Here is a 19,454-nt window from a genome sequence, read left to right on the forward strand (position 1 = left end):
GGTGTTCGCACTTATTTGACTCACTAGCTTCGGCACTTTAAGTCACGTGTTATTTTGGCGCGAAAGTTAAATCGCCCAGGCGTGATAGCTTCATTAATTCAGCAAATGAGTGTCGTGCGATGGTAACTTGTCGCGGCTTTGTGAATACTTCATTATAGCAAATGAAATCAACGTTGGTTGTACGAAAATGAAAAAGTACCCACAGATGAACTTTTAGGTTACTTTATACGTTAAAAGAAAAAAGTATTTGGGTTATTATAATGACCTCGGTGCGTTTGCATAGTACAGTTACTGGGTGTGCCATTCATTATGATGTTATTCTTTTTCAATCACGCTATTCTGATATTTTTTTCGCATCAACAAAACACACTCATTTTGGTACTGAATTGTGCTTGCTTGGTTGTATATAAATAATAAAAGAAATAATTAACGTAGTGCTTAATTTATAATTGAATATTGAGACATATATTTGATAAGTTTACTGACACAACGATTCGACAGTTGTTCACACATCCTTTTTAAATTCGGGTTCATGACTAAAATTTGCCTCCAGACAACGGAACCCTTAGCTGTCAACCAGAGTTACATCGCTCATGTGCAGAGGAAACAACGAACTATGGAAAATAGACGACTGTACCAAGCCACGTTGACTCTCGACGAAAATAAATGATTGTACTCACTTGCAGATCTGTTCTACATGATGTGGAACACCAGTACATTGTACGGAACGAACCCTATGTGTTAATATGTTGTGACATGTAATGCTATTATGTCTAACAAACATGTTAATTATTATCATGTCTTACAGACATTAAACTATTTCTTACTGACGTGCGATTATGACTGACTGACATGTTATTATGTCTAATCGACATGCGTTTATGTCTAACTGATGTTATTATGTCAGACTGACATGTTATTATGTCAGTCTGACATGTTTTTAAGTCAGACTGACATGTTATTATGTCAGATGGACATGATAGTAAGTCAGACGGACATGCTGTAATGTCAGACTGACATGTTATTATGTCAGATAGACATGTTATTATGTCAGACGGACCTGTTATCATGTCAGACGGACCTGTTATTATGTCAGACTGACATGTTATTATGTCAGATGGACATGTTATTATGTCAGATGGACATGTTAGTATGTCAGACGGACATGTTATTATTTCAGACGGACATGTTATTTTGTCAGACAGAGACGGACATGTTATTTTGTCAGTATTATGTCAGACGGACTTGTTCTTATGTCAGACTGACATGTTATTATGTCAGACTGACATGTTATTATGCCTGATGGACATGTTTGTATGTCAGACGGACATGTTATTACGTCAGATGGACATGTTATTATGTCAGACGGACATGTTTGTATGTCAGACGGACATGTTATTACGTCAGATGGACATGTTAGTATGTCAGACGGACATGCTATTATGTCAGACGGACATGTTAGTATGTCAGACGGACATGTTATTATGTCAGACGGACATGTTATTATGTCAGACGGACATGTTTGTAAGTCAGGCGGGCATGTCATTATGTCAGACGGACATGTTATTATGTCAGATTGACATGTTAATATGTCTAACTGTCTTATTGTCTCCGATTCTTTCTTTAACCGTATCTGTCATGTTTATATATCCAAGCTCTGCCACCAGCATTGCCGATTCTACTTTTTCGGTAGTGTGTTCTCATTTTATTCATTACTTAATCAATCGCTGCCACTATCCAAGATACTACTGCGAACAATAATGAAGACCATAAACGTTTCTAAAACTTTATTTCAAACACGCATACATACACGTTGAATTTAGAAATTTTGGTCATTTTAGAGAAACTTAGAAGTTGAGATGTTTCACTGATGTAATTTCTTTAAATTCCTAAAGATGGATACAGACAAAAGAGAATCCAAGCCAAAAAAGACAGATGAGAGATCCTTCGCTACTTTGCCTGCTCTTTTATATATTACCAGTTGCATAACAGACCAAAAGTCAGCTGATCAAAAAGTTGTGGTCTATCAAGAGTTGCACGAGGTAGCTTACATGATAGTTGGGACTTACACACTAGTTTGGGTCCCTTGCATAATAGTTAGGGTTAATGTTGTATAATATTTGAGGTATGTACTCGTAGAGGATTCCCTAGTATTTACTAATATAACAGTTTGGTTTTCTTTTAGTACCTGAGTCATTGAGTGCATTCATACTTGACATATAAATAATCTATATCTACAGAATTGTGAAGAATGAGAGTGGCAAGAAGTAGCGTGAACATTTCAGCTTCTATACTAAGATGATTATTTGATTTGATTATACAAACTCCATTTAAAAACACGATCTTTGCATAGAATACCAACAAGTAAAGCAAAAAAAAAAACAACTGAACTTTAAGAAATTAACCATGTAATTATTGATATGTAGAACTGTACAAATTGCCATATCATTATGTAATAACTATTCATGACATTACATTTACACATAATTACATGTCTGTTAGACATACTAGCATTCCAGTTAGACATAATAGCATGTCAGTTACACATAATTGCACAATATGTGCCAGTTATGGCACTCCATCAAGTTGGGTTAATCCTCGACTGTCATTGGCCCACAAACGCGTGCAGACATCAACATAACATAATATGCAAAATTATATGTCCTATATTCGTTAGGAGGATTGAGGTCGTTTTGCACAAAGTGTGTGCGTTGTCAAAATATTTACAAGATATTGTACTTTAAATTAAAGATCAACCACAAAGATTCAAAGTGCATATCAATTCAGTAAAAGTTACATTGCGTAGGTGGTCGACATTATCTTGCCACCCGTCCCTGAATAGGAAGACGTCATATTTTCGTTATTTGGTGCGATCGCTTGAATGAATCACCGGAGAACTAAGTATAAACACACAATCTAAAGCTAGTGATAATGGCATTCAATAGGTTCGAATACCTTTGAGGTACTTAAGAAAAATGTATGGCTACTTAAGATATCAAAGTGTCACCAATGTGCCCTATTTAAGCAGTTCATTGACTAAGAGGGGCAGCGAAAAAAAGTTGGTACACTCGGTTGTTCTTTTAATTTTAGCTTGTTTTAATGTGCTTACAAAAAAAATCAGACCAACATGAACTTACTAGCATATTCTGGAATAATTTTATGTATTTTGCAAACTAATAAAGGATTCGAAATATCGAGGGAAAAGCGGGCAAAAGGATTTGAAAGTGATGTGAGTATACATCTCAAATTTTGTGTTATTAGTCAAGTCAAGTCAAGCAATATTTATTTATAAAGTCGGATTTACAACATATATAACACAAGCTCTATGGAGCTTTATTTTTACTGTGATTGTTGTGTGCAACTACGAATGTTTGACATAGTCACACTTCGATATCGGTTATATATGTACACATATCTGCAAAGTATTTTTTGTGAACTGAAATCCTGTCATCTGCTTGAAATGGGTAGGCTAAATACATTTAGCCAAGTGATTCCACGAATTCTCTTAAAACACTACTGCTATTGTAAAAATTCACTGTTCCTGGATATTGTAGAAGTACTTAGAGAAGTTCGGTTACCTGGACGAGGCGAAAGGTGGTCGCCAGCATGACGAAACATCCAGAAAATATGCCATCAGGTTAGTACACATTTTGATAAACTTTTCATTTTTCTAAGGAAAATACGCCATCATGAAGGTACTCGGTCGCCAGCATAACGAATGCTTCAGGAAATTAACGCCATCATGCACGTATACGCCTGCCTGACAACACCTACAGGAAAAAACGTCATTATGTAAGTGAACAGCGTATTGAACCTTCCAGGAAAGAGACGACATCACGTATGGTATGAACACCATCAGGATGATCTACAGCCTTCGGCTTGGCGAACAACATAAGGATGGTCTACAACCTTCGCAATGGCGAACTCCATCAGGATAGTCCAAAGCCTTCGGCTTGGCAAACTCCATCAAGATGGTCCACAGCCTTCGCATTGGCGAACTCCATCAGGATGGTCCACAGCCTTCGGCTTGGCGAACCGCATCAGGATGGTCTACAGCCTCCTGCTTGACAAACACCATCAGGATGGTCTACAGCCTTAGGCCTGGTAAACACCATCAATGTGGTCCACAGCCTTCGCATTGGCGAACTACATCAGGATGGTCCACAGCCTTCGCATTGGCGAACTCCACCAGGATGGTCAACAGCCTTCGCATTTGCGAACTTCATCAGGATGGTCTACAGCCTTCGGCTTTGCGAACTCCATCAAGATGGTCCACAGCCTTCGGCTTGGCGAACTCCATCAGGATGGTCCACAGCCGTCGGCTTGGCGAACTCCATCAGGATGGTCCACAACCGTCGGCTTGGCGAACTCCATCAAGATGTTCCACAGCCGTCGGCTTGGCGAACTCCATCAGGATGGTCCACAGCCTTCGGCTTGGCGAACTTCATCAGGATGGTCTACAGCCTTCGGCTTGGCGAACTCCATCAGGATGGTCCACAGCCGTCGGCTTGGCGAACTCCATCAGGATGGTCCACAACCGTCGGCTTGGCGAACTCCATCAAGATGTTCCACAGCCGTCGGCTTGGCGAACTCCATCAGGATGGTCCACAGCCTTCGGCTTGGCGAACTTCATCAGGATGGTCTACAGCCTTCGGCTTGGCGAACTCCATCAGGATGGTCTACAGCCTTCGGCTTGGCGATCTACAGCCGTCGGCTTGGCTAACTCCATCAGGATGGTATACAGCTGTCGGCTTGGCGAACTCCATCAGGATGGTCTACAGCCGTCGGCTTGGCGAACTCCATCAGGATGGTCTACAGCCTTCGGCTTGGCGAACTCCATCAGAATGGTATACAGCCTTCGGCTTGGCGAACTCCATCAGGATGGTCTACAGCCATCGGCTTGGCGAACTCCATCAGGATGGCCTTCGGCTTGGCGAACTCCATCAGGATGGTCTACAGCCGTCGGCTTTGCAAACTCCATCAGGATGGTCTACAGCCGTCGGCTTGGCGAACTCCATCAAGATAGTCTACAGCCTTCGGCTTGGCGAATCCATCAGGATGGTCTACAGCCGTCGGCTTTGCGAACTCCATCAGGATGGTCTACAGCCGTCGGCTTGGCTAACTCCATCAGGATAGTTTACGGCTTTCGGCTTGGCGAACACCATTAGGATGGTCCACAGCTTTCTACTTGGCAAACTCAATCAGGATGGTCCACAGCCTTCAGCTTCGCGAACAACATTCACTAAAGGAATTGTATGTTGTGATCCGGAAATGCCACCAAAAATGGCAAATTTGTAAATGAGCGATCATATACCTGCGCAATAGCCATGCATTGACTGTGACCTTTTTATAGGAACGCATGTCAATCACTTATATACACGCATTTCATTGTAATAGAATTCAAAAGTATCAAATGCAAAACATTTATCTCACAATTGTTCTGTTGAATTGGGACAGAATACACATGTCCAGTTAACTAAAAAAACTCCTGAACAATTATATGTGACACTCCAGCGAGTTCCAAGAGTTCGCAGGGATCCGGGTGACCGGGCAGATGAACGAGGAGACACTGGCCCGGATGTTGGCGCCCCGCTGCGGGCTTCCTGACGTCATCCGCCCTGGGGACAGGATCCCACCGAACGCCCGTGAAACCAACAGGAACAAGCCATCTAACTTCTACGCCCCAGGTATCACATGTGCTTATTTGTTATGTCCGTAGCGCGTTGCTGTGACCCTTCGTCTTGGAGATATATTGCCCAACCTTCCTTTTTAATCATCGTTCGATTACGAAAATGAAAAAGAAAATCGTGTGGAGACGCTTGTTGACACTGTACAAGTCAGTGAATTGCTTTCTTGTGTTACCAAGACAATGCGCGTCAAGGTATGTAAGGTGTAATGTACATCTGGTTCGTAATTGTGTTAAAATCGTTCCATATTTATATTTTTATTGCAGGATTCAAGTGGGATAAGAATGAAGTAACCTATAAATTTGTCGGCTTTTCAAGACAGCTACCGCAGTCTAGTCAACGGTATGGGTGTTTTTGGAGTAATAACGAAAATCAGACAATCTCTAGTTTAAAAAAAATGCTATGGCATTTAAACGCACCAAGATGAGTTGTCGTATGGCATAGTCATGAAGTTTTAACAATCACCAACGTTGATATTCACAGTACCAATGCTTTTAAGTTTATGTTCCTCAGACGCGCAATACGAAACGCATTCTCAAAATGGTCAGCGGTGACGCCCTTGCAGTTCCGGGAATCTTCCGGGGCGGCGGACATCCTTATTAACTGGGTGTTCGGTGACCACGGGGACGGCAGTCCCTTCGACAGAAGAGGTTAGTGAGTATAGCATGTATAGGTGAGGAAATACTTTGATGCCAGCTTGTCAATTCTTATATGTGTTTGTGTTATTATTTCTTACTTATAAATACGCCTGGGCCAGTATTATAACACATTACTCTAACGTCTTATTATTAAAACTATCAGTAACGCTCATAACATTCAGTGTTAACTTATTAACAGGTAGATGAAACAGAATCATGTCATGTGTTTACAATAAAAGAAGTAAGTGGGCGTGCTATTTTGCAGGTGGCACTTTGGCGCACGCGTTCTTCCCGGGAACGTCGGCGATCAGTGGCGACACGCACTTCGACGAAGCGGAGGAATGGACGGAGGGCAAAAACGCCGGTACCAACCTCGAAATCGTTGCTGCGCACGAATTTGGACACGCCATTGGGCTCAGCCATTCCAACGTGCGGGGTGCACTCATGCAGCCATTCTATGGCGGCTATGACCCAAACTACCAGCTCCAAAGTGACGACATTCGCGGCGTTCAGACACTCTATGGTATGTCTCTCATGAATTTACAGTGATATAAAACAAATCATTTAAGACCAAGTATGTCTGTGTTTAAATGAAGCCAATCTGTCACGATGTTACAGGATCGGCACCTCGGCCCCAGCCCCGCCCCCAGCCGACCCGCGCGCCACCCGCTACTACACCACGTGATCGCGACTCCGGCAACAACCCGGACAAGGAGATTTGTGAACTAAAGTTTGATGACATAGCTAATGGTAAGTATTAAATATCGATGTTATTGGCGATAGTATAGCGACAACAGCAAATAATAACAAATATGAACAATAACATGTGTCTGTATTCATAATAAAAAAGACCATATGAATGTAATTTAAAAGTTTAATTGTGAGTTAGAGTACGTGCTATTCTTAATTAGTTATAACAAACGAATCCGTTTGTTTAAGGTCCGGACAACCGCCTGTATGCGTTCAGGTTCGGGCGACTGTACAAGTTCAACTATGACGGCGTCGGCATTGAGAAGGTTTACAAAAACTCCCGGAGAGTGTTCCCGAAAGCACCGAAAAACATTGCGGCAGCGGCCTTCGACAGAAGAAATAACAAGTTCTATATATTCAAAGGTGAGGAAAATGACGCAATTGCAAGCGGACACATCGCTTTAAAAAGCTGTTTGAAATGCGAATACATATCGTTTACCCGGTTACTTATGTTCGGTTTTTATTCAACATATTAAAAAGTCACCAAAGTGTTAAATTAACAGGTCTTATGTCATTCCCTTCACGCAACTGTGCAGTCGCCATTTGTGCTACTCGCCATTTGTGCTACACTTTTCCCTTCACGCAACTGTGCAGTCGCCATTTGTGCTACACTTTTCCCTTCACGCAACTGTGCAGTCGCCATTTGTGCTACACTTTTCCCTTCACGCAACTGTGCAGTCGCTACACTTTTCCCTTCACGCAACTGTGCAGTCGCCATTTGTGCTACACTTTTCCCTTCACGCAACTGTGCAGTCGCCGTTAGTTCTACACTAATGTCAATTTGTGCAAAGAATGGCGTTAAACTGATTTTGATTTCGAAGAAAACGCACAAAGAAATGCTTTGAAATAGAGAAAATTTTTAGACCACTAACATTTAAAACGAAACTAATGCTATGTGTAAAGCAATTTTTTGAAAAAAAAATATAACAATGATTTACCGGAATTATAGGTAACATTTGACCTATAATTCCGGTAAATCATTGTTATATTTTTTTTAAACACAAAACTGCTTCGCATTTAGACAAATAAACACACGTTTAATAACGATATACGTATTACCCGATAGCTCATAACTACGAGCCGCCAAGGATACATTGTTGGTTTGAATCCGAACATTTCTACACGATTTTGTCATTTATATTGTCACTTAAAACAAATATTTTGGCAGTCAATTCGCTTTATAACAAAGTCAGCAAACTTGAGGTTTATGCAATAAAAACGAACAATTTTTGAATAGTTCTCCATTGGTCCACAGAAATGCATACATGAAATAGTATCGACCACCCGTTAACAAAATAACTAATTCCCATTCTATCCCGTCCCGTAGGTTACAAGTTGTGGCGATACAGCCAGTTCACGCTGGACGCCGGGTATCCAAAGCGCCTCCAAGGCTGGTATCGGAACGTCGACGCCGCCATCGTCGAGGACAGCGGAGAAATCTTGCTCCTTAAGGTATAATATATATATATATATATATATATATATATATATATATATATATATATTTCAAAGGTTTGAGATAAGCATTTATTTAATAAACAAACTATACGGACTTAACCAAGGTATATGCTATATTCGACACTTTTACGCTGACATGCCAATCAATAAAATATAATTAAAAAAATCTCCTTAATTCCGCTGATGTTTTGGTAATTGCAAACTGGTTATTTGTCAGGGTAAAGAGGTGAGCGTGTGGCGTGAGGATTTCGCGTCTCCCCCGCGAGGCTACCCGGTGGCCATCGGCGTGAAATGGCCGGGCTTGCGCGACGACCTGGAGGCAGCAGTTAGATATAGGCGCATCTCATACTTTTTCAAGGGTGCAAAGTAAGAAAATATCCCACACGACACTCTATAGCTTTTATGACTTGTGATTATCGGTTCTATCGGTTGACGTTAGGTCCGTGAAAACATCAAAGTCTTGCGGAGATCAATGAAAACATGTTACATATATATGGGCTAAATGGGTTAAACATTCTCACAATTATTTATTAACATTGCTCGAACAGTGTGATATAAAATAAGATCTTTTCGTGGCTTTTTTGCAGTTACTTCCGGTATAACGACTACAACAGAAAAGTGGATTACAGGAAGTCAAAGGCTGGACCCTGGCTTGGTTGCGGCAGACCTGAGCCGAAATAGCGAGAAGGGAATCAGATTGTCAGCGTGCCATTGTTCGATGTGGGGTTGCTTTATGTTATATGTATATACATGATGTATATGTGTCGCAATGATAGAAGTTGATGTGAGAACATCTTGCACATGTAAGGAAAGCATTAAACAACATTCAGCAGCCATGAGCCAAAGTCACAAATACCCCAAGTTCAGTTTTAATTGAATTAAGACTCAACACTTTTAAAATGGTATTGTAACGTTTGTATAAAACCGCAATGTATTTTGTTTCTCATGAGTGTATGCTTTACCTGTTACACCACCACTTAAGAATTCTGGAATCGGCGATTAAAAACGTATTAAACATTATATGTATCATGAACGCATTCCTTTTTGGAAAACAGTATAAAGTTGTTTGATAGTTTTCGACTTTGATTTAGAAAATGCTTAAAATGTGATCACAATTATTCTGGTCATGTTGATCATTTAAAATATAGCACAGAGATATTATACTTAGCAGTACTTAACATACCATTAAAAATCCACTAAATTATGATTTAAAAGTATAATTAAATATACATGTATTAAATACCCTACTAGGTCAACAAAAGTTTAAAAATTCTATCAGTACAAAATAACATTTGGGAAGAAGGTCAAGATCGAAGGCTTTCATGTATTGAACACATTGAGAATGATTTGTATGCCTTAAAGAAGTGGATATTTGTAAAGTATTGGGAATATCATTATCTTTTTTGTGACGGAAATAACTTGCGAACTTCAATGGATAGTTTCTAAATTTTCAAATATAAACGATGTAAGTAGTTTTTATTACTTCTGACCATTTGTATTTAATTAATGTATTCATTATCATAAACATAAACTAAAAAAGCAAAATCTTCACCATTTCTTGTCAATTTCTATTCCATCTATTTCATCGCAGATGCAGTTTCTAATGGTCAGGTGCTAAAAATAAGTCAACTTTTTCAAATGGCGGACAAAGCGTGATTCAAACTTGTTGAACAACACACAACTTATGTTTTGTCATTTGACCTTTTGAAGCCAGTCTGCAACTATAGCTGTGTGGAATCACTTTTTAGTCTTAAACTGTGCGTATGTTTATGATTAATTTTGCTTTATTCGTATAATAATTCAAGTACTGCCACACATTTTCGATCGGATTTAAATCCGGATTCTGGAGTCAGAAAACAGATCGCATTCTATTGTCATGTTTATCAATTTTCCGGACATTTGTCGTCAAAGAAAGGCCATGGTTTATATGAAAAGTACTTGGTTAGAATTGACCAAAGTAATTCTTAAGTAAAAAAAATAAACTTTGAACTTTCCATGTTTCCATGAACAAAAGCTAAAATAGCTTGGCCATAATGCACCAGTCAATTGTAACCACGCCCCCCCCCCCCATGTCCGGGGAATAGCGGAGACTTTGACTTTTGGTCCAGCCAACCCCGTCTAAAATCCTCGCCTTGCGGGGACAAACAGACGGTCAAATACCCGCCAAATGCCCCCGCACCCCAGGAACCCTAGGTAAGGTCCATTCCCCGCTATATTATATTATATTATATTATATTAAAGCGATAAAACCACCGCATTCAGCCGACACTGCCGTGCCACCTGAAAGGTAAAAAGATAGAGTCCTCACACCATCAATTTAAGATATCTCGTTGGCACTTGGTTTAGGTAACCAAAATGCACCAGTCAATTGTAACCACGAACCCACAGACCCGGGTAATAGCGGGGACTTTAACCTACGGTCCAGCCAATCCTGGGTTAAAACTCTGCCCAGACCAAATCCCCACCAAATGCCCCCGCATCACAGGATACTTAGGTAAGGCCCATTCGACGCTATTTTTTGGCGCGAAAATAAAACCACCACATACACTCCGCACTGCGATGCCACCTGGGAGGTTAAAACACGACCAATTTCCACCGCTATCCCCGGTATACCTCGATCTTGGGTGGGGGGGGGGGGCGTGGTTACATTTGACTGGTGCAAAAGAAAATACTTTTTTTGTTTCTCATTCTACTATCCAATACATTATACCCACACAGAACTGATTTCTGAGTGTTTTTCCTGTCCACTTCTGTGATCCCTTAGATTATGCTAACCACTTAACTGTAATACCTCATCTGGGGGACTACCTCATGTTTTGGCACCATCATTTCCCGGTTATGCGGCTTTCTTACACAAGCAAATTTTGTCGACCTGGATCGTTGATTTGATAAACATAATAATTGGTTGACCTGGACTGTAGATAACTTTAACTTTGTTAAATGTAGATTTTCCAGTGTTAAATATTCTAAATGTTATACATTTCTACTGACTACGGCATTTTTTCTACTGAGGATAGGCCATGTTTACAAAAAAAGAATGAGGTCATGGTCAATGAGGATATCATGAAACATGTATAACGGTCATCGTTTGGCAGTATTTACATACATGAAGATTCAAATTAATAAATATTAGTATAAAGGGGGAAGCAAACATTTGTTCAACTCTCGAGCATGATTGGCGTCTTGAAAAAGGTAACGTAACTGTGGATGTTCGTTATATGTCATGGAATGTCCTTTTAAGTAGCATGTACCTATTAATCCAACGAAAGGTTTACGTAAAATTGTTTATTGGACGTTATTTTCAGCTCTGTTTATATCGCTGGTGTAATCTTTTTTCAATCTTTAGTAAGAATAACCCGAAAAATTCATATTTTAAATAAATAACGCTAAATAAAACTAAATTGGAACAAACTTAATTATGTGGCATAGCGTATCTATCTCATAGATGATGGAACCATAAACAGATTCGTTGTATCTGGAGGATAAAAAAGGGATTATTTTTTTTTTTTTGGGGGGGGGATGTGTGCTTCAACCAGACTTTCCAACTACCAAATATATTGTCGCCTTAACATTCATACCTTAGCAATCCAGTGTTCTCAGGTTTGGCTACGACATCCTTATTTATTATCAATTGCTTTTAAGTAAATGTCCATACCCACACATACCAATTGCTTATATCAATGTGTTATAATGATTATAAATTTGTTCTGAGTTGTGCAATGTTTGTCTATAAATAGGTCAGCAATACTTGGGTCCATCCCGGGCATCACTCAGCTGCGGGCCTCTCGAAACGATGACAGGATTGACCGCCTTAACCACGTGTACACTACCGTCCTCCTGGTTGTGTTTGCCGTCGTCGTCAGCACCACCCAGTTTGCGGGTCACCCAATCCACTGCTGGCATCCTCCAGAGTTCGAAGAGATGGAATGGTACGAAAGCTACATCGACAACTATTGCTGGATATCCAATACATATCATGTTCCATTCTCTGAAGAGCTCTTCCCCGTAAACATTAGCGATCGTGAGGACCGTGAAATAACATATTATCAGTGGGTACCGATCGTGTTACTGCTCCAAGCTTTCTTGTTTAAGCTGCCAAACGTAGTCTGGAATCTGCTACACACTTACGGTGGTCTAAAATTAAACAATTTAGTAAAAATGGCCGAAACAACCCAACTTCTGAACCCAGTTGAGCGCCAAACAGTAATTGAAAACATAGCTTCACATATTGACAAATGGCTGGACGCAGAAAGAGCTTATAAATGGAACAAAATGACAGTTGCAAAGCAAAGGTTTGCCAACATTTGCTGCTTGTTTTGTAGCAAACGTAGTGGAACGTTCCTTTGTGGTCTGTTTACAACTGTCAAACTCTTATATGTGTGCAATGTGATTGGCCAGTTCTTCATGTTGAACTTATTCATGAGCATGGACTATATGTTCTATGGTTTTGACATTTTGAAAGGATTTCAGACTAACCAGCCGTGGAAACAGAGCCCAAGGTTCCCCCTGGTCACGTTTTGTGATTTTCATATCCGACAACAACAGAACATTCAACGCTGGACATTGCAGTGCGTTCTTCCTATTAACCTTTTCAATGAGAAGGTGTTCATCTTTCTGTGGTTCTGGCTGTTCCTGATGGTCATATTGTCCATCTACAACCTCGTCAGCTGGTGTTACATCGTCATGCTGAAGAGGCACCGCTACCAGTACGTGAAGAAGTACCTGAAGGTAACAAACCGAATACAGGGCGACTTTGACGACAAGTTGTGTCGTCGGTTCGCCAATCACTATTTCCGGGACGACGGAGTGTTCGTACTGCGCATCATCTCAAACAACGCGACGGACCTGGTGACCACGGAACTCGTGAATTACCTGTGGCAAATGTTTCAAGACAAGCAAAGCTGTGGACGACCGAGCAGGGCCGGAGAAAAACTGCGGCCCCTGCCCAGGGATGCAAATACCAGCGCTACCGAACGTAACTCTATCCATGCAAGTTGAGAGCATGAGTTGATTATGATACTTGTTGTGTTTTTTGTTGTTGTTGTTTTTTTCAAAATATGTTTAATGTTAAATTGAATATGAAATCTTTCTCTATGATTTCACAAAGAAGTTCAAGACTTTTTGATCGTTTTCCCTTTAAGTCTATTATTATATTGTTCAATGATGAAATTAGTCATCGACTTCGAGTATGATTATTGTATTTCAAACTAACTCTATATAACTATTAACTATATAAAAGTCCTTTCACAACAAAGCAGAGTTTAAACCTAATTTGTAACTCAAATTATCATTTACAAATTGTACTTTTGAATAGCCTGATATTGATTCCTTCAAAACGACAAAATAATCGTTGCCTTTTCATTATCAGTACTTGTCATTTTTTGTGATTGTATTTTGGTAGGCTACCTATACATCCGTGACATAGACTATATTACGTGCGTCTCAACATATTTGCAATTCAAACAGCAAAATCATGAATATTCGAATGGTATTCTTCGAACATCAGGATCGGTTTGAAACTGTCCATTGACATGAATGGTAAGACGAAGGTCCAACAAAGTAAACACAGCCATTACCGGTTGAAGTAGCATTCTGTAAATCTAAACATATCTCGAAAAAAACAACATCCTAACTACACTTTGAACAAAGGACATGAACTTCAAAAAACAGTTATGTATTTATTCACGGATATACAAACATTCCAGTGAACGAAGTCAAACGGTAGCCGGTCCAGCCTTCGACGTGGTTTCCAATGACTTCCTCGATAGCCACGGTGTCGCCTTTTTGAAGTCTCAGAGCAACAGTGTTTCCTCCCTGAAGATCCTGGGCGTCGTGTGCAGTCTCAGCCACCCCATCGATAATGTGCTCACCATTCTTAACGAGTTTAGCTTCCAATTCACCGTAGTTGCCCCTTTGACTTACCATGAATGAGAATACGTACATTCCTGCCTCGGGACACGTAAAATGGCCCGTATTAGGGTCGTAGCCGTTTGCTTCGTTGGTTATTATCTACAAAATGTATTATCGAATGTTTGCACTCCGATTGTGATGTAACTTAAAAGAAAAGCCCGTAGTTAGCCATTTTTGGGAGTCTTTATTGAAAATTGAAAACAGATATTTGATCTACACACAACGGTTGAACATAATCACTAATTTATTATTGCAAGAGACCAACCTTGTTAAACCTGATCACTTGTCCAGAGCCCAGTGTCATATCATGGTCAAGCCATACCGAAAACGCTACATTGCCATCAACTGTAAATTGATTCATGAAGAGTTAGCCTAACCTCAAACAAACGTGCATTTCGAAGTTCTTGTATCTGATCGTTTGGTTTTTACATTTGCATTGCGCGTTCCGTTATAACAGTGCAAAAAAAAACACAGTCGTTTACGAAACATCAATTGTTATGATAATAAATTTAGTTTATATGCGATGACTTTCAAATGGTAACTTCTACATTATAATCACACCATTAGCATTTGAAACTGAATTTACAATGAATACTTTCGTAACTTCTAAGGGATCTGAACCAACTACTTGATATTAGCAACCATGAAGTTCTTACATTGTCTTTTCTTTCGAAGCATTTGTTCATCGTAACGCTGCTTTTTCAAGTCAGCAGCAGCTGTTTGACAAGTGGCGAGGGATTCCTGCATCTCTTTAATCTGTGCATCAAACTTCTCATCTTGCAGCTGAATCAAAATCTGTTGGCTCCTGATTGTTTGGTCGATCTCCCTAAATATTTTAACGAAGCATGGTGATAACAAAGTCAGTTTAGAAGTTTAATTTCTCCTAACAAAGATTTAACGTGGGTCTACCCATTCGTGTTTATGAAAGGTTATAGATGTTTTAACGTACGTACGCCTGCTTCTGTTCTAAGGCAGCAACACGCCGTAGTAAATCATCGTTTGCCGCTCCATGAGCACCTGACGTTAAATGCAAACAAATAAAAGAAATAGTTAAAACAAAAAGCCGTTCCATCGTTTAACTTGAATATCTGTCTACACACCAGCATAGTTTGCGATAGAGATAAGCATACATACTTACTGTGGCAGTAATCAGCAATGTCAAACTGATTACGTAGCCATTCAGCAACGAGGAATGACGACTTGATTAAACGAACAGAGTACGAGACGAATACGTGCATACGGAAGCGATAAACAAGTCCGTATTAAGACTGACCCTTGTATCTACGGTAGACATAAACATATATCAGTGTATGAGAGAGAAAGGCTGGCGAAAGTCGCTCTCATCACTGAAGTGAACGGACTCTTTTATTTACACCATGCTGTTATTATAACGTAAGCCAAAATTGATCAACATGTTTACGCCAATAAAGTACCATTATCGGCTGCAATAGGTGTGGTACAGAAAATAACATAAATTTATTTAAGTTCAAACATTCAACATAATTAGTTACAATGAAGTAGATCAAATTGATCCTTGATCAGTGACAGGAAATAATACGTGTTCATATATACATGGCGCTCACCGAGTCATTACAGGAAACGAAAGAAATTTAGTATCTAAGAACACAATATGGTATATTGTAAGGGATATATTAATTTGATTCTAAAGAACATAAATGTAAATTAGACCTTGACATGTCAACAGTTGTTACGTTTTCAGAGGACATTCACACAATAGAATACCATCTATAAACATGCTTAAGCTACAGAGTAAAGTGTTTTCTCATTTCAAAAGCTCTTTATACAAATACAGCGAGGTTTTTAAACGTATTAACTTTCTTTGACATGAACAGCTCAATAGTTTGAAACATGCTTTGATTTCTACAATTATATTTGGGGAGGTAGCTTTGTCCAATTTCGGAATACAAATTACATTCAAAAAGGAAGTGAAACTCATCTTCTAAATGTTACATGATGGACACATCCTATCAACAATATGTGTATTATTCCATCTCCCAGTTTCGATACTAAGCCTACGCGATGATAATCTCAATTTGCTTAGGGCATTCCTATACTTTTCAATATTAACAAATTTTAAATAAAATTGGAAATAAAATTTGAAAATATTCTATAAAATAAAGCCCTAGAAGAATCAGTAAGTCTACCATAAACATCTTTGACAAAGTCTTTGTTTATAATATAGCAAAAATTAGGGTATATCCAACACTTTGTGATAACCAAATATGATAGAATCCTAATGAATAAATCTTACTTGTTTAGCCCAGTTATTTTTTAAAGGATGAATTTCAATGTCATCTAAAATAAGTTTATAGATAAGACTAATGTATTCGGTGAACAAATTACTTTTAACCAGTTGTTAAAGTGACACTCTTACTAAAAATCAATACAAACACATGTAAAACAAGCAAAAATTTTAAGTGATACACACTCAACTACTTACTAAATAATGCATTTATGGAAAATATTAATTACTATAAACAAAATTACAAACATGTATTAACTAGCTAAATACACAAAAACATTAAATGATTGGTGAATGCTAAAATATTTACTACCATCTACTATAGTCTTATAAGGTAGATTTTTAGAGGAACTATTTGACGTCAATAGTGATTTAAAATTACTGCGCTTTATGACGTCAGTAAACAACGTCGCACGCGCTTTTTGGTGAAATGTACAAAAGTGCGTTTTCTACGTCAATTTGTCTACAAATTCATAATTTTAGGTATGCAAGAAAAAATATCAATCATATATTTCCGGTCCGGATTGAAAAATCCGACCCTCGGGCACGCTGCGTGACCGGTAACGGCTTACGCGCGTGCCCTCGGGTCGGATTTTTCTATCCGTATCGGAAACACAAGATAGATGCTTATAAACCGAAAGTAAAGTAATGTTATGTAAGTAAGTAAGTAAGTAAGTAAGTAAGTAAGTAAGTAAGTAAGTAAGTAAGTAAGTAAGTAAGTAAGTAAGTAAGTAAGTAAGTAAGTAAGTAAGTAAGTAAGTAAGTAAGTAAGTAAGCATAAGAAAGTAAAGTAAAGTAAAGTAAAGTAAAGTAAAGCAAAGTAAAGTAAGTAAGCATAAGTAAAGTAAAGTAAAGTAAGTTTTGGTTAGGTAGGTAGGTAGGTAAGTAGGTAGGTAGGTAGGTAGGTAGGTAGGTAGGTAGGTAGGTAGGTAGGTAGGTAGGTAGGTAGGTAGGTAGGTAGGTAGGTAGGTAGGGTAGGGTAGGGTAGGGTAGGGTAGGGTAGGGTAGGGTAGGGTAGGGTAGGGTAGGGTAGGGTAGGGTAGGGTAGGGTAGGGTAGGGTAGGGTAGGGTAGGGTAGGGTAGGGTAGGGTAGGGTAGGGTAGGGTAGGGTAGGGTAGGGTAGGGTAGGGTAGGGTAGGGTAGGGTAGGGTAGGGTACGTACGTACGTACACGTCCGTAGGTAAGTAAGTAAGAAAGAAAGTAAGTTGTTTTGTATTGTGACATGTGCATAACACATATGATATTCACAATACAAATATAAATGATGATAGCACCCGGCCCATACGGCCTATAAGTCATCTTAATGTTAACCTTTCTCAAGCATTGGTACATATATTAACATATACAATTATGTAAATACATTTGCTAAGTTAAAAAAGATTTGTTAAAAAATAAATTATTAAACCACTTATTGTTACCTGACGAGTCGTTAAATTTTCAGTTTGTTTCAGCAATGCAGCCGTTTTGATTTTCGATAACTATTATTTCGAACAACCAAAATTTAGCGAAAACATATTAAAGAAGAAATTTAATAAAGAAATAACGATTTGCTTCGTTACCACTCATAAACATAAACATTGCCTGACCTGGGTCATAGGATCGTACATAAACATTGCCTGACCTGGGTCATGGGATCGTACATAAACATTGCCTGACCTGGGTCATAGGATCGTACATAAACATTGCCTGATCTGGGTCATAGGATCGTACATAAACATTGCCTGACCTGGGTCATAGGATCGTACATAAACATTGCCTGACCTGGGTCATAGGATCGTACATACACATTGCCTGACCTGGGTCATAGGATCGTACATAAACATTGCCTGACCTGGGTCACAGGATCGTACATAAACATTGCCTGACCTGGGTCACGGGATCGTACATAAACATTGCCTGACCTGGGTCATAGGATCGTACATAAACATTGCCTGACCTGGGTCATAGGATCGTACATAAACATTGCCTGACCTGGGTCACAGGATCGTACATAAACATTGCCTGACCTGGGTCATAGGATCGTACATAAACATTGCCTGACCTGGGTCATAGGATCGTACATAAACATTGCCTGACCTGGGTCACAGGATCGTACATAAACATTGCCTGACCTGGGTCACAGGATCGTACATAACATTGCCTGACCTGGGTCATAGGATCGTATATAAACATTGCCTGACCTGGGTCATAGGATCGTACATAAACATTGCCTGACCTGGGTCACAGGATCGTACATAAACATTGCCTGACCTGGGTCACAGGATCGTACATAAACATTGCCTGACCTGGGTCACAGGATCGTACATAAACATTGCCTGACCTGGGTCATAGGATCGTACATAAACATTGCCTGACCTGGGTCATAGGATCGTACATAAACATTGCCTGACCTGGGTCATAGGATCGTACATAAACATTGCCTGACCCACATTGGCTGACCTGGCCTGACCTGGGTCACAGGATCGTACATAAACATTGGCTGACCTGGGTCACAGGATCGTAGCTCGACATGCCTGACCTGGGTCATAGGATCGTACATAAACATTGGCTGACCTGGGTCACATGATCGTAGCTCAACATGCCTGACCTGGGTCATAGGATCGTACATAAACATTGCCTGACCTGGGTCATAGGATCGTACATAAACATTGCCTGACCTGGGTCACAGGATCGTACATAAACATTGCCTGACCTGGGTCACAGGATCGTACATAAACATTGCCTGACCTGGGTCATAGGATCGTACAT

General features: G+C 39.7%; 3 protein-coding genes across 4 annotated transcripts; 2 read left to right on the plus strand and 1 right to left on the minus strand.

Annotated features, from left to right (window-relative positions):
• Window positions 1-3,048: 3,048 nt before the first annotated feature.
• LOC128231158 (macrophage metalloelastase-like) lies at window positions 3,049-14,209 on the plus strand. 2 transcript variants are annotated; one of them, XR_008260306.1, is made up of 12 exons: window positions 3,049-3,229; window positions 3,555-3,637; window positions 5,515-5,687; window positions 5,954-6,029; window positions 6,201-6,337; window positions 6,591-6,848; window positions 6,944-7,075; window positions 7,265-7,438; window positions 8,403-8,527; window positions 8,751-8,899; window positions 9,121-9,998; window positions 12,271-14,209. XR_008260306.1 is itself a non-coding variant. In XM_052943626.1 (11 exons), exons 1-11 carry the CDS (start codon window positions 3,128-3,130, stop codon window positions 9,212-9,214), a joined length of 1,503 nt encoding a protein of 500 aa, XP_052799586.1. In that variant the 5' UTR covers window positions 3,049-3,127; the 3' UTR covers window positions 9,215-10,084. The 2 variants fall into 2 exon arrangements, 1 of the variants encoding a protein (XP_052799586.1); XM_052943626.1 differs by lacking the exon at window positions 12,271-14,209 and having other exon boundaries at window positions 9,121-10,084.
• On the plus strand, window positions 11,002-13,531 carry LOC128231048 (innexin unc-9-like). The gene is made up of 2 exons (XM_052943467.1): window positions 11,002-11,027; window positions 12,271-13,531. Exons 1-2 carry the CDS (start codon window positions 11,002-11,004, stop codon window positions 13,529-13,531), a joined length of 1,287 nt encoding a protein of 428 aa, XP_052799427.1.
• LOC128231159 (complement C1q subcomponent subunit B-like) lies at window positions 14,199-15,541 on the minus strand. The gene is made up of 4 exons (XM_052943627.1): window positions 15,397-15,541; window positions 15,100-15,269; window positions 14,709-14,788; window positions 14,199-14,542 (listed from the first exon to the last, which is right to left on the minus strand). Exons 1-4 carry the CDS (start codon window positions 15,513-15,515, stop codon window positions 14,216-14,218), a joined length of 696 nt encoding a protein of 231 aa, XP_052799587.1. The 5' UTR covers window positions 15,516-15,541; the 3' UTR covers window positions 14,199-14,215.
• Window positions 15,542-19,454: the final 3,913 nt, after the last annotated feature.

This window comes from Mya arenaria, chromosome 4, assembly GCF_026914265.1.
Source record: "Mya arenaria isolate MELC-2E11 chromosome 4, ASM2691426v1".
NCBI lineage: Eukaryota > Metazoa > Mollusca > Bivalvia > Myida > Myidae > Mya > Mya arenaria.

What these genes read in the sequence shown, in the direction of transcription:
- LOC128231158 (XM_052943626.1), top strand. Translation starts at nt 3,128, where the DNA reads ATGAACTTACTAGCATATTCTGGAATAATTTTATGTATTTTGCAAACT. An exon ending in ATCTAACTTCTACGCCCCAG is followed by an intron (nt 5,688 to 5,953) that starts GTATCACATGTG and finishes TTTTTATTGCAG; the next exon opens with GATTCAAGTGGGATAAGAAT. An exon ending in CAGTCCCTTCGACAGAAGAG is followed by an intron (nt 6,338 to 6,590) that starts GTTAGTGAGTAT and finishes GCTATTTTGCAG; the next exon opens with GTGGCACTTTGGCGCACGCG.
- LOC128231048 (XM_052943467.1), top strand. Translation starts at nt 11,002, where the DNA reads ATGCCCCCGCATCACAGGATACTTAG. An exon ending in CCGCATCACAGGATACTTAG is followed by an intron (nt 11,028 to 12,270) that starts GTAAGGCCCATT and finishes GTCTATAAATAG; the next exon opens with GTCAGCAATACTTGGGTCCA.
- LOC128231159 (XM_052943627.1), bottom strand. Translation starts at nt 15,515, where the DNA reads ATGGAACGGCTTTTTGTTTTAACTATTTCTTTTATTTGTTTGCATTTA. An exon ending in GCCTTAGAACAGAAGCAGGC is followed by an intron (nt 15,270 to 15,396) that starts GTACGTACGTTA and finishes TAAAATATTTAG; the next exon opens with GGAGATCGACCAAACAATCA. An exon ending in GCTTCGAAAGAAAAGACAAT is followed by an intron (nt 14,789 to 15,099) that starts GTAAGAACTTCA and finishes ATCAATTTACAG; the next exon opens with TTGATGGCAATGTAGCGTTT.